Source organism: Desmodus rotundus, chromosome 2, assembly GCF_022682495.2.
Source record: "Desmodus rotundus isolate HL8 chromosome 2, HLdesRot8A.1, whole genome shotgun sequence".
NCBI classification, from domain to species: Eukaryota; Metazoa; Chordata; class Mammalia; order Chiroptera; family Phyllostomidae; genus Desmodus; species Desmodus rotundus.
The window spans coordinates 194522698-194537723 of NC_071388.1; the positions used below are offsets into that span (position 1 = coordinate 194522698).

The following is a 15026-nucleotide window of genomic DNA, read 5'->3' on the forward strand; positions in this document are numbered from 1 at the left end:
ATGTGATAGAAAACAAATCCACAAAGTTCACATTGAGATGCTGAAATTTATACATACACTGTATTTACCTTTAAGACAAGATTATCAGATGGATACAAAAACTACTTAAGATCTACGGGAACAAATATGACCATGAAATAATACACTTTTAAGAAATGTGCACAATGGATCAAAGGGGAACATGTCAAAACTCAATATTCTTATACTAAATATATCACCCACCTCTGCCCCCACCACAGCTAAAATCTAGTTCTTTACTATATTCTACATTTCAGTGAAAGAGATCACTGGACACCCAGGTTTTTTTTTTAATGACAGAAACCTGGGAGTCATTTTTCACTTCTCATTTATCCTTCACATCAGGTAAACATTCTTTCCTATCTATTGAATCCATCAACTTTTTTTCTTTTCAATGCCAAAAGGGCACCATTAACTTTTGGTCTGGACTACTGCAGTAACTTTCTAACAGGTCTCACAGGATTACTTTGATTCTTCTCTGATCTATAAACTATACACTGATCTTTTTAAAATATAATTCTTTATCAAACACTTGTTTGCTTACAACTATTCAATAACTTCCTAATGCTTTTGAAATAAAAGTCCAAACTCCTAAACATGGCTTTAGGTCATGTAAAAACTTGTCTAGTCTCATCTCTTGTTTTCCCCCCTGAACACTATGCTCCAGTCATGTAGCTCATTTTGAACTTGGTTTTTGGTTCACTAACTTGCCATGACTGTTCTCACATCTAGGCCTTTGCACACACTGTTCCCTCTGGCTAGTGCCTAGGGACAATGAAAACTTACTTAGCCAGCATTCCTGTGCCACCTCAGTTGATTCATGAGACAGTTAATCTCTTGGGCCCCAAATATCTATTGGGGATCTACTATGTACCAGGCACTGTTGTAGAAGCTAGGGATGGATATAGTGTTAATTAAGGCAAGATGGCTCTTTTGCTCAAGAAGCTTAAGTGCAAAGGCTGAGATGAGAATGAACTTAAGCATATTTGAGGGAGAGAGAGAGAAAATGTCATTATGGCTGAAAGAGTAGAGTGAAAGAGGGGTAGAGTAGAGATGGCCTACGTAAGAAACTTGGATTAAGTGTAATGGGGAAGTCACGAGTTTTAAGCAGAAAAGTGACAATGTGGTTTATGTTTCAAAGATTACTTTAGCTGCTTTGTTCATGAAAGAAGGTCTGTAGGGGGCAAGAGTGGAGGAAAAGACATTAGGAATCAGTTGTGGTGGCCCAGGTGAGAGATGGAAGACTGGAGTTGTAGCTATGAAGATGTTGATCAATGGTTAGATTCAGAACATATTTTGTAGGTACAGCTGATTAAACTTATTGATGGAATGAATGCAAGGTATGAGGTAAAACAAATTAAGGGAGACATTTTTTGGCCTGAGCAACTGGATTTATCATGGTACCAATTTGCTGATATGGGGAAGGCATATTTGGAGAACAGGGATAAAAATTAAACAGCCAAATGGACATTTCAAGTAGGCATTTCAACATACAAGTTTAAAGCTCAGGGGAGAAATCTAGGCTAGAAATATAAATTTGGTATTTCATCAGTATATGAGGTTATGGTACTACATATAACTTAGGGAGAGAGCTTAGGTAGAAAAGAAGATACAGCTAAGGACAGTATCCTGGAATATTCTAACAATTTAGAGTTCTGATGAGGAAAGGAAAACAAACAAACAAAACACAAGCCTGAAATGAATAGTTTAGTAGAAAGAAAAAAAACTCAACAAGCATGGTATGATGGAAGCTCAGAGAAAAAAGTTTAGAAAGTTTTAAATGTTAAGAAGGGAGTGGTGGATTGTGAAATACTTCTAATGTAAACTTGATCAAAACACCCTTTCAGTGGAGTGGTGGGGATGAAAGCCCACTTGGACAGAGCAAACTTAAGTACTTTATGGCCTGTATAGGGTGGGGCAAAAATAAGTTAACAGTTGTTCATATGGAAAATAATACAATAATTAATAAATAATAATATAAAAATAAACTTTGTTATATTTATTTTAACATATAACAAATATGTTAAAATATTTGTTATATGCCCTTAAATATAAAATAACAAATATAAAATATTTGATATTTTATATTTATAACACATATAAAATATTTGTTATATTTGTTATATACTCCCCCCTCTCCTCTAGCAAGAGCTGAGGAGAGAATGAGAGGTGATAAGAAAGAAGAAAGTATGAATTAAACAACTCTTTCAAAGACTTTTGCTGTGGAGGGAGCAAAGAAAGGGGGCAGTAGCTGAAGAGGCACATAAAAGTCCTAAGGGTGTTTTAAAGATGGGCGAAACTAAGGCACAACAGAAATAATTAGAAGAGAGGGAAGACTTGAACCATTGCATGGCCTCTGCCTCTAGGCTGTGGGCAATGAAGCAGGTTGCACAGTAAGGAAATAAAAAAGAACAGAGGATCTTATATACAAGGTGGGGCAAAAGTAGGTTTAACACTTGTGAGTTCATGAAACAAAGTTTATTTTTATATTATTATTTATTAATGATTGTATTATTTTCCATATGAACAACTGTTAACTTATTTTTGCCCCACCCTATACACGCCATAAAGTACTTAAGTTTGCTCTCCCCAAAGCTGGTATAGTTATAAAACCAACTGTGATCATTAATGGTTTTGATAACCTCAGTGTTCTCTTCCACTGGCATCGATCACCTAGAACTAATTGTACATAACTGCCTTTGTTAATTTTAAGGAGATGTAGGACTAAGCAAAAAGTTAAAAGAGCTGAAAGCAGGAAATAAATGGACAGGGGACCAAAGCGCTAATGTTAACCAATGATATCCAAGGATAGTAATTATAAGTTTATTATGAGAAGTGGATTTCATAAGAATACTTACATCAAGAGGGATAAAAAAAGGAACACCTACAAAGATCATTAGCATTTTTTTCCCAGAAAAATTGAGGATAAACTAATTCTTTTCACTTGCACATAAAATAATTCAAAATTGATGAGGTCCTAACCTCAAGAATATAGAAAATAATTCTGTGATACAGTACCATTCTTTTTATTTCCAAAATCCTACGCTTGATTATTGAAAACACATTAGCTGGCTAAGTAGATACAGATATTAGCAATATCAGAAGAAAAAAATTACAGTTGGACATAGAAAGAGGCAATAAAAATTTTCTACCTAAAATTTTTAAAATACCCACAGTGCAAAGTAAGGAGGCTCAGCTTGGTTGTTCCCATGGATAACTTGAGAAATAACAAAATATAAATAATAATGACCACAAAAAAATAATTGTTTTATCTGTAGAACACTTTACATTAGATGTATATACTATCTAACATTCTATTTTGAACCTTCTGAAACTTGTCTGGTAGAGCCCCATACAGAGTAAGAAAACAGTATCAAAGAAGTTAAATTACCTATTTAGAAATTCACAGCTGGTAACTGGTACAGCTAAGACAAGAGATCTCTTAGTTCAGTGGTCTTCCTACGATTATGAAGGAACAGACCCAAAGGAGAACGAAGAATCTGAATTGTTTATATAGTTGACCCTCCATATCTATGGGTTCTGCATCCAAAGATTCAACCAATCACTGATAAAAAGTACTTGAAAAAAAATGTTACCCTGTTGCTGATGTGTACTAGTAGGTTAAGGCCTATGTTAGTTTCATCTGAACTGAACACACACAGACTTCTTTTCTTCTCATTATTCCCCAAACGATACAGTACAACTATTACATAACATTTATATTATATTAGGCATTAGAAATAATCTAGAGATGATTTCAAAGTATATGGGAGGAGTGCATAGGTTATACCCAAATACTATGCTGTTTTACATAAGAGACTTGTGCATCTGCAAGTTTTGGTATCTGCGGGGGTCCTGGAACCAGTCCCCCACTGATACTGAGGGATGACTAGACACTAAAACTTAGTACCAGTTCAGATACAGAAAAATGAAGAAAGAATTACACACATTTCTGAGAGACCAGTGATGAGAGAAAAGTGACCAAAAACTAACACAAACATTATTAAGTGCACATAAAAATACTTAACTTTTCTTTTGATGTACACCTAAAAGAATATGGCATATTTTACCATTAGCCTCTGGGTACTACACATATTATTTACTTCTCGTTTTTTCAAAATGTTAAAAAAAAAAAAGCATGAAAATATTATTAACTCTGTTATACACCATACAGATCCATCTTACCTCCCATTATTTAGAAGCCATTTGTCACATTAAAGCTTTGGAACACAGCTGTGCCTTGTTTAACAGATATCTTCATTAATCCTACCTGGCTCTGTGATTGTTTTGGGTTTCTCAGTTTCCATAGGGTCTGGATTTTCAGGCATTTCTTGAATATCATCCTCTGCAAATCCAGTGTCTGGGCTGCTGGTTGGTTTATCGTCATCTACATGACTCAGAGACGGTGAAGCTTCTTCTCTCTTACTTATCTCTAAAACAGCTGCTAGAAGCTCTTCTTCGCTCATTGCATCAAATCCTGAGTTTTCCACTTCAGACTTATCAGGCTCTATTCTGCCTGATTTTGAATCCTGAAGAAAAGAGTTAACTTTTAAAGGAAACCTGAATACCTACAAATACAGCGATCTTAGAGTTTAAAGTGAGAAGTTTATTTCAGTTGTAAAAAGTTTCCTTTCTTTGATACTTCGGGTTATTTAATAATCAATAATATCTAAAGTCACTGACAAACTTAATATACTTTTACTAATAACTAAGTAAGAACACATGTTCACTTAGAAAATGATTTATTTTCTTGGTTACAGTAAGTGTTAAGTACCCTCTTTGTAGAAATTTGGAAAATCTATAAAAATAATAAAATAAACAATTCAAAATCCATCAGAGATAATACTGTATTTTTGGCATATTTTCTTCCAGATATACGTGGATTATACTGTAAGTACTGTCTCTATATTTAATATTGCTTTTTAAAAGTTGGCAGGTCTTATTATTTTTTAATAAATGAGAAAAATAAAAGATACATTAATATTATGTAAATATTCAGAAGTTATTTTCTGAATACGTTTTATTTTGGGGAGAATTTCTGACTTTTTGTGATTCAAGGTGATCAACACAAACTACCTCCAGCTTTAAAGTACGGTGGGAAACAAGTCAGAACAAAAATAACTACTAAAATAATTACCTTCCTAAAAGGGAGGTTTAAAATCAAACAGTTGCACAAGATGATGCAAACTCCTAGAAAAGCTTGTGTCTTCAAAGTATTAACTATCCTTATGTGTTAAGATAGAAGATAATGTAATTAAACCTTTACACTCATTATTTAAACCTTTAGCTTATGTGGTTAGCCTGTTGATGTAAAACTTTTACTCTGGTTCCACCACATTAACAATTAGTACCAAAATTAAGCAAGTAATTACAATATTTGAGTACCGATATGTAAAAGCAGCTTTGAAGATTTATAGGAGAAAGCAATTTATCTACAACTTCCATTTCTTAAATGTCTCAGTGCTGGAAACAACCTGTGTCCATGGATGGATGGATGAATGGATAAAGATGTGGTATATAAGGGGAGACCCAAAAATCCCTGGAAGGCAGGCCCTTGTAATACAGGCTTTCCTGGCTAAGTGAGTGTTCCAGGAACCTATCTAAGGCAGTGTAACAGCTGGCATTGTTGTGAGAGGCTGTGTTCAGCTTCAGTGAATGTTTTTTGAAGATTCTTTCAACACATTTGCTCGTTTCATGATGGGTGATTAATGAGTGCACCAGCCCACACCATGTCATTGCATGACCCCATGTCCCACCCTCCCTATTACCTGATCTCGTCCTGAGTGACCTTTTTTTTGGTTTCCCCAGATGAAAAAAGTCTTCAAAGGGAAATGTTTTGCTTATGTGGGGAGGTGAAATAATGACAGAAGCACTAAAAACCATCATAATCAACAAGTTCAAACACTGTTTTGACAGTGGAAAAAACATCTTGATAGGTGTATTGCATCAAATAGAAAGTAATTTGAAGGTGACTGAAGTTTAAACATATAAGAATACACAATTTTTATAAATAAATTCTGGAATTTTCTTGGTCCCACCTCATATAAATTATTCAGCCATAAAAAAAGGACTTCTTGACCCTGAGGGCATTATGCTAAGTGCAGTAAGTCAGACAGAGAAAGAGGGTATCACGTGATCTCACTTGTATGAGGAATCCAACAAACAAACCCAAGCTCACAGATATAGAGAACAGATTGTTGGTTGCCAGAGGAGGGTGGTGGTGGTGGTGGTGGTTGTGGTGATGTGTGTGTGTGTGAGAGTGTGAGTGAGTGATGGGTGAAAGGGGCTGAAAGGTTCAAACTTCTAGTAACAAAATAAGTCCTGGAATGTAACATACAGCACGGTGACTACAGTTAATAATATGGTACTATATATCTGAAAGTTGCTGAGAGAGTAAATCTTAAAAAAACTTTAGTCACAAGAAAAAAAATGCTTTTGGTAACTATGCATAGTGATGGATGTTAACTAGATGTATGTGGTAATCATTTCACAATATATGCAATACAATATATCGCATCATTATGTTGTGCCCTGGCTGGGTGCCTCCATCTGTTGAGTGTTGTCCTGCACACCAAATGGTTGTGGGTTTCACCCCCAACCATTGTTAAACACTTAGACAACACTTAAACAATTGAATCTAAAAAAACAAAATAAATGAACAAGCAGAACAAAAACAGACTCATAGATACAGAGAATGTTTTGGTTTTGGGGGGGGGGCCACGCTGGGGGGATGAGTGAAAAAGGTGAAGGATCAAGAAGTACAAATTGTTACAGGGGATTTAAAGCAAAGCATAGGGAATATAGTCAATAATATTTTAATAACTACGTATGGTGTCAGATTGGTGTGAGATTTATCAGGATGATCACTTAGTAAGTTACATAATGTCCAAATACTGGGAAGTACACCTGAAACTAATATAATGTATGCCAACTATAATTGAAAAAAATATGTTAAAAAAAACTAGTGTTTGAACAGATCTGTTTATGATCTATCTTGTGTATTAAATTTGCTGATGCTGGTTATAAAAGGCATTTGTTTGGACAGTAAGAGCTATACATATCTTTGTCAGATGTTGTGATGAGAAATTACCTACCTTTTCCAGGTCTTCCTGCTGCTGTTCACAGCCTGACATTTCACAAAATCTCTGGCTAAGGGCCACAGAACGTTTTAGCTCATCCTCACTGTCTGAATCAAGACATAAAGCCAATGAACTCTTGGATTTAAAGGGGAAATACCTGTAATTCAAGGGGAAAAAAAAACCCTATATAACTCTGATAAACACCGCTCTTGTTATTCTTTTGATACATAAATCCCAAAATAAAAGAAAAAGCTTTTCCTAAATGGAAAATAATAGAAAAAAAGATGTATCAAAAGGTGTATTTAAGAATTACCTTTGCCCCACTTCAAAGGAGTCATGCTTTGAAAATTAGCTCTTATACCACTACACATTATCAGCAAACCAATCACTTTGTGCCTTTTTTCTTTTAATGATCAGCCCCAAAGTTGTTTGTTAGTGTCTTTATACAGCAAGTAATCCACTGAATGCATGCAGACATAGCAATGAAAAAATGTTGTTGACAATAGAGCATGAGAACTAATTTTTAATCTTTTAAATTATGATTCATGTACTTTAAAAGTAACAGTAACATTCCACTTATCCACTTTATATGTAGGTCAGACTTCTGGCAACCTCTACCTTCCAGAACACAGGGATTCAAAAGTAAGAAAAAAGGCATCTGAGGAAGGCAGCAGTTTCAAAGCCCATGCACTTTACTCTTTAGACAGGGACCCTTCTTTCCCAGGAAATGATGTATAAAATAATGTAGCAAGTTCGTCAAGAAATGAGAGCTAAGAAATGAGAGAGAATAACCACAAATACAGTAATAAAGAACTATAAAGTCATTTAATGTAAAGGTAAACCATCTCGTGAGATAACGTCATCTGAGGTCATTATCGTATTAAAGCACAGTGCAATAACTGACACTCCGTAATGTTGATTCCAAGTCATTACAATATATTTAAGTTATCTTCAGTATATTTTACTCAGAATATAAAGAATTCTATAATGTCATAGAGTACATAACCACCTAAAATGGTTAAATTTTTTAATTCTTAAAAGGCAAGCTTCAGTTATATAAAAATTATTTGTGAAATATCAAATATTCTTCAATGATACTAGATAAGTAAGGTGTTACTGTGTAGGCTTCCAAGTGAGCTGAAAATAAATTAAAGGAAAAAGTGGTAAAGGTCAAAGAGCACAAGCTTTCTTTGATGGAGGTTAACATAAATTCATATGCTATACTAAAAAAAAAAAGTAAAATGGAAATTGGAAAAAATGCAATTCATCTAAATGTGAAACTGTAAATAAACATAGAGAATGATGGCACTAAGAAATAAGAGGCCACAATGGAAACCAGGAGAACTGCATAGCAATGTAGATCAAAGAAAAGAGGCAAGTGGTCAGTGATAAGCCCAAACATAGTCTGTGGCTGAGAGCAGCCAGGATATCACTGCACTCCAGCCTGAATACTTGAATAGCCTCCTGTTATGTTGTCAGAAGGGTTTTTAGTATAACTTAGGAACAGCCAATTAGCCATCTTAATTTCTCATTTCTGATTTCATGCTCACCAAGCAAAACTGAACATATTAGTTTGTTTATCCAGGTAAATACTTTACTGAATGAGGGTGACACCTGGCTACCAATAACACCAGGGTCAAATGTGACAAAGGACACTGTAGAAGAACCAATGGTATTGTTTCATAACTCAGCCTCTTTTAAGTTTGATCGGCATGACAGGTCTTCTAGGGCCTAATATCTTTTATTGAACAACTCTCAAATTCTCATACCAATAGACCCTGGAGAACAGATGACCATGCCAAGTATCATGAAGCTCAATGAAATCTCTTTCTTGAAACTACAGTGATTTGGTACATAAAGAGTGCATTCCATTAATAATTACTATATTCACAGAAGGCAGCTTGCCTGTAGTAATGAAAAATATTCATCCTGTAAATGCATCACTTGCTCACTTTCTAAGCAGCCAAGTGGTATTGCTCATTTGTATCTTGAGAACGGGCAAGAGTATTCATATCGGTACCATTTCAGATTTCTAGTCATGTTAGTCATCTGGTTTTAATTGCACTGAAAAATAATTAACAGGAGGAAAAGAAAATAGCAATTCCCAAATGTCATTTTATGGTAATATAAGACCCCCCAAAGCCCTTAAACAACAAAAGTGTCTTTTCTAAAAGTATTTTTTGGACAACAAATTTTTAGGAAAACTAATTTTAAGGATCAATGACAAGCAAGTCATTTAGAAGTGTCTAATCAGGAACTGTGTGGTTCTAGTTTAGTCACATAAGAGGTATATTTTAAAAAAGCATTTGCTTCCCTTCTTGGACAAACCTTTGGTCTTAAACAAACAAACAAACAAACAAAACATTTGTAGAGTAGCTACATTCTAGTGTGTGTTTGCTTCTGTCTCCTTTCAGAACAGCTCCAGCTCATTGTCTAAAACAAGAAGTCCCAGACTGGCTAGCTACAAGTAAAAAGATATTTTGGGATCTCCATGTATATCTTTGAAGAACAGTGCTTTGTATCAATATGGGTTATTTCGGCCCTTTAATCCTTAAAATTCCTCATCATCAAGTCAATTTCTAGAGATGTAGGATGAAAATATTACATAGTAACAGATGACTTAAGATGTTATAGAACAAAATTTTGAGAGGACCATCTGAAATTGTTTCACTGTTAAAAACTTGTTATGCCCAAATTATAGTTTAAAGCAGATTCAGGAAAATTCCAAAGTATAGTAATACAGAGCAGTTATCATGCAAAAAGAGAAACAACAAAGAAAAGGGGAGGAGATAATCTTAGAAACTAGGGTAAGCCAAATCCTTAAAAATACAAATTTTGGGTACACAAGAAATATAACTCACTTTGAAGGTGTAGAAGGGCTGGTGATGCAGGAATTCACCATTTGAGAGGCTTTCAATGGTCTAGAACTATCAGAAAATTAGAAAATATATAATGTATATAATTACATTATTAACATATATATTTAACTTATAAAATGAATTATTCTGTACTATAGATCCTTACATATCTTTAAAAAAATCAAACAATTATACTACTTTTACTAGCAATAGAGGCCAAAAGAGAAAACAAAATACTATCTTCGGCCTCTCCTTGATCCAATGACCTTATTAAATAAAGAGCATTGGAAACAAAGCGACAAAGGTAACGCATATAAAAAGAACAGCTTGGAAAAAATTATCTTGTCTCAGTACTTTACCTTTAAGCAATAAAATAATAATAGCTCTCATTTTTTGAGGACTTACTAGATGTCATGCACTATAGTAAGAGTGTATGTGTTTCCCATCATTTAAGTTCACAACCACCCTATTATTTTCCCTACAAATAGGTCAAGGAATTTGTCCAAAGTCTTAAATGTATTAAATTACAGTCAGGTAGCCTGGTTTCAGGCCTGTGATTATGTATAAAGAGCCTACGCTATTGGTTTGATATAGTACTACTGCCAGAAAGAGTAATAACTCTACCAGCAGAGGGCAGCTGCATCAGGCAAAACAAAAAACAAACAGAAGAACCCAAAACCACACACATTCCAAAGAAAGACCGTAAGACAAAAATCCAGATACACTAATACTTGCTGGGAACACATCTTTATTAGTAGACTTGTTAACGCCTTTAGTATACATTTATACAATGTAGTATATATTTCAGTTATTAACCCAGGAGAAATGTACTTTTACAAAACTGCATCAATTCACATTAGCAAATGTTCATTCACTTTCTGAAATGTCTATTATTCTACTTTAGCCGAGTAACCTGGCTCTTCTAGTCACTAACCATATGACTTAAATAAAATTACTTCATCTCCTTGGATTTCTTCTGTAAAATTAAGAATTAGAAAAAATCTCTAAAATCCTTTCACCTCTAAAGTTCTAAACTTTATGACTATCAAACTAGAGTTCAGGTATAAAAATGAACTACAATATATGGCTCCAAAGTAATGCAAGTATGCAGAAGAAAGTTCAGAGAAGTCCTAAGGTTTTCCCAGAATATACAATGAAACAAATTAAAAATCAAAGGTTACTTCTTTTCTCATGTAAAAATTTCTAGGAGCCACTAAAGTTCTATACTTCTACTGGTAATAACACATTTATGAAGACATAATCTATTTTTGTGACCCCAGTATAACATTTAATATCCTGTTTCCCAGATTTGAATATCCCAAAGGGTCAGTAAAGGGATTTGTTAAAAATATTGATTTCTGAGTCCTATCTTAGATCTAATGTAACAGAACTTCTAGGGAAATAACACAGGAATCAGTATTTTAGTGTTCAGGTGACTCTTATGAGCATGCAAATTAAGTTTATATTCCCAGCATGTATCAAACTGTCTTCTTGTGATCTAAAAGCATAAGAGCATTGTCTAAAAAGATGACTAATTAATTATGAAAGGCAACCAATATAGTTGGAAGAATTCTGCTTAAGCATTTTATTACTTCAATTTATTACTTCAGTTACTTCAAGGAGGCAGTAATTTAATACAAAATCCCAAAAGAAAGCCAAATTAAAATCTCCTCTAGGTCTGATTTTACCCAGGAGTTGTGTTATCTACCTAGCTCAGTCATTCTTTTGATTAAATTACTAAAGCGTTTCTACTTTAAAGCAAAGGCAAAGACATTCTCTCAAGGACTTACATTGCCATATGTGCGCTCCAACCGAGGGGGAAGGGTGGTTTTGTATTTTCAGTGCAATGAGATGACAGGGTCAGGTATCTTGGAATGATGACTTGCTGCCCAATCTTGTTGTTAAGTGAGAGCGTGATATTGAAGCTATATCGCTTCAAATGAAGAATGAGGATCCTGAAAACAGGAAATGATGACATTACTAGTTTGTACATAACAAAGGTAGCTTTCTTATAGGTGAAAAGAGATCACAGCAACTAACCATGTTAGATAACTCTTGATTTAGAGAATACATTTGACCAAACTAAAGATTTGGCCAAAGACCATTTACTAAATATCTGCCACCTGCTAGGTATTGTGCTAGGTACTAAGAATATAAATAAAAATAAAACACTGGCATTAGTTGTATTTAGGTTAAATACAACATTCCTAGAGAAACAAAACACCCCCCCCATCAGATAGTAACACTAAGTTTTTACATACTAATATTAATATTGCGTTAAATTCTTAAATTATTTACTTCAATGTTATGTAGTTGTAAAAAACAGGTGTTATAATTTTAAGTGGAGTGTTAAAACAGCCCTATGTTTGATGGTAACAATGAGTTTTTTCAAGACGATTTCTGACAAGAAGTATTATTTCAGTAGATTTTCTCTGAAAAAAGCTAAGAAATAGAAAATTTTTCTCCTCTTAGAAGTTCTACAAAATTTCATGGCACATCTGGTTCATGGGTCTGAAAAGGCTTTTAGCTGTTAAAAACACTTTTTTTTAAATTTTTTGTTTTGTTTTTTAAAATTATTTTATTGTTGTTCAATTATAGTTGTCTGCATTCACCCCCCCACCACACCTACCCACCCAAGCCAAACCCATCTCCCTCCCCTGCTTCCACTTCATGCCTTGGTTTTGTCCATGTGTTTATAGTTGTTCCTAAAACACTTCTTTTTAGTTACTACTGTGGCAACCATTTCACCTCTGATACAGAGCACAATCTTTCCCTGATGGACTAGTTATACTTCACAGTATACAAGAACACTTTAATAACCAAATTTCAGAACTCTTACAGAAATAAATCTCAATTCTAGGCAAGAATAGTTTCTGATTTATGGTAAACTGTTTCCTTTCTTACCATATACATATATCTTCATCACAAAAGCCACTACCTCAAAAATTTGTAAACTGTAGTTATCAACTGTATTTTTCTTTCAAAAAGTGTGCTACAGAATTCATAACCTTTAAATTCACAACCTGAGAAAAAACAAGGATACAACTAATGTGAAGAAACCAAAATTACTATCAGATGTCAAATATTTTGCCGAAATTTTCAAATAATCATACCCAAAACAAAAAGTAGTATGAAAGAGACAGATGATAGTTAAAATTACTGATTTGTAAAGATGAGATGGACTAGAAATGAAAATATTTGATAAAGACGCCAGACCCTTCAAGAATGATAGCAGACTGGCTCTAATAGTGAAATGAATAAAATAAAGTCCAATATTAGGATTTATGATACAAAGTTTTGTTTTATGTAAGTGTGTAATAAATTAACCTTTAACATAAGTGACCTACTGGAAAAAAAAACCAAGGAGGAAAATTTCCCTCAGTATTTTTTTCTACTTTGAAAGGCCAAACAGCTAGGCAACTGGAAAGGGAACATTCAGCTTGCCAGCTCAAACACGTATTTTTAATTTATACTGATTTCCTTTGTTAATGACAGCTGGCAATAATCCTTTGCCTTAGTATTTGTTCCCTAACCCTCCTACCTCAAAACACAAATGCCAAAGAGCAAGTCTCTTAAGTAAGAAATATATACTATGGTCAATATAATGATAGTGTTATGATTTAGAAAGCCATTTCTTTAAAAAAAAATTTCATTTTCTAGAAAAGAGCAGATTATGGACTGTGAAAGAACTAGTCTCTAGAGGCTAGGTTCCAGAAAGTCCACACTTAAGTCTTAGAAAAATTGAAACTAATGAAAGAAAGAAAAGCACTCTGCAGGCAAAGTGCCATATAAGTACTTAATGTTAATAATAACCTTGTTAGTGGTTGAGATCTATTCTTGGAAAGAACTAAAAGCTGTCCTATAATCACATAATAATTTTTCTAGCTAGTTTGGATTTACATTTGTTTATACAAAACTAATACAACTTAAGTTAATATCATTCCTAATTCAGAATTCTTTATTTTTATAGAAAGCTCACCAACTTATAAGATCCTCTGAATAAAAGAATGCACAAATTGCAGAAAATTACTTTTCCTATTTTATTTTCACGTGTATGTGTATATGTCTGTAGCAGATTTTTACTGAAAGTTTGGGATACGAGAGGGAAGGACTACAGTACAACACAGGACAACAAATTATAACTGAATATTATACATTACTGAATTAAAAATCTACTAGCTATTCCCTATCATTATTCCAGAGTCTCACCGACCAAGTCCTCTTGTTGCCATCATTTGGAACTCTAAAGTTCCTTGAACATTCCAAATCCTCCTTTCTTCTGCATTCCAGATTTGCATCCTCCACCCTCTTCATATTTCAGCTTTGCTGACCTTCTTTACCAACCCATTATGGTAAACCTCATTTATCCAGTAATATTTCTAAGATCTTTAAAGAAGAAAAATTAAAAAGAGCATTTAATTTTACCTGGGCAGCCTGTTAAATTTGTGCCTGACAAGAGCACACTTCCCATTACACTTCTCACAGGAATACTCAAGTTCTTCTGTCTGTAGAAAGACAGGAGGGAAAAATAAAGAAGCATGAAGCTGAATCAGTATTATCCCATTAAATGCTACTAATCTTCCCTTGTCATACTACTTCAGGGGAATGACAACTACAATCAGTTTAATTGTTTCTAGAGTCACAAACCTTACTAAATTAAGACCTAATCTTCAAAATATAGTTATCATATCCTATTTCAGAATTCCTAATTTCCTTTTTTTTTTTTTGACCAAGGAAACATCTCAATCTATGATAATAATTAGATCGTACAGGAGCAGATTCTCAACCTTTTCCCCATGAATACACAAGAACTACTGCCAAGAGTATATCCAAACTTAACATTTGACCACAGCAGAGATAAGATCGCCTTCAGGTTAGTTGAAGTTCCTGGTCTGTTAGGTGTAACTACCCCTTTCTTATAATGGAACTCAATCTTCTGGTAACATCCCACTAAAAACAACTGCTCCGAAAGGACCAAAGTTTGGGGTGGATATCATTACCTAGAGAAAACTGAAACAAGAAATCCTTAAAAAATGGGGGCAAAGATACCAAAGAAAAGCTTCAAATTCTA

The 15026-nt window shown here is 34.1% G+C and overlaps 1 protein-coding gene across 6 annotated transcripts in view; it reads right to left on the reverse strand.

The window, feature by feature from the left end:
* Window positions 1-15026, reverse strand: part of USP37 (ubiquitin specific peptidase 37) — a 78872-nt gene that overhangs the window by 16230 nt on the left and 47616 nt on the right. For 5 of the 6 annotated variants that reach the window (XM_045197981.2, XM_024563883.4, XM_045197983.3 and 2 more), the window contains 5 exons: window positions 14381-14460; window positions 11746-11910; window positions 9959-10024; window positions 7113-7254; window positions 4289-4547 (listed from right to left, as the gene is read on the reverse strand). In XM_045197981.2, the coding sequence (XP_045053916.2) occupies window positions 4289-4547; window positions 7113-7254; window positions 9959-10024; window positions 11746-11910; window positions 14381-14460 (712 nt within the window). The remainder of the gene's footprint in view (window positions 1-4288; window positions 4548-7112; window positions 7255-9958; window positions 10025-11745; window positions 11911-14380; window positions 14461-15026) is intronic. The other variant, XM_045197982.3, reaches the window with a different exon arrangement.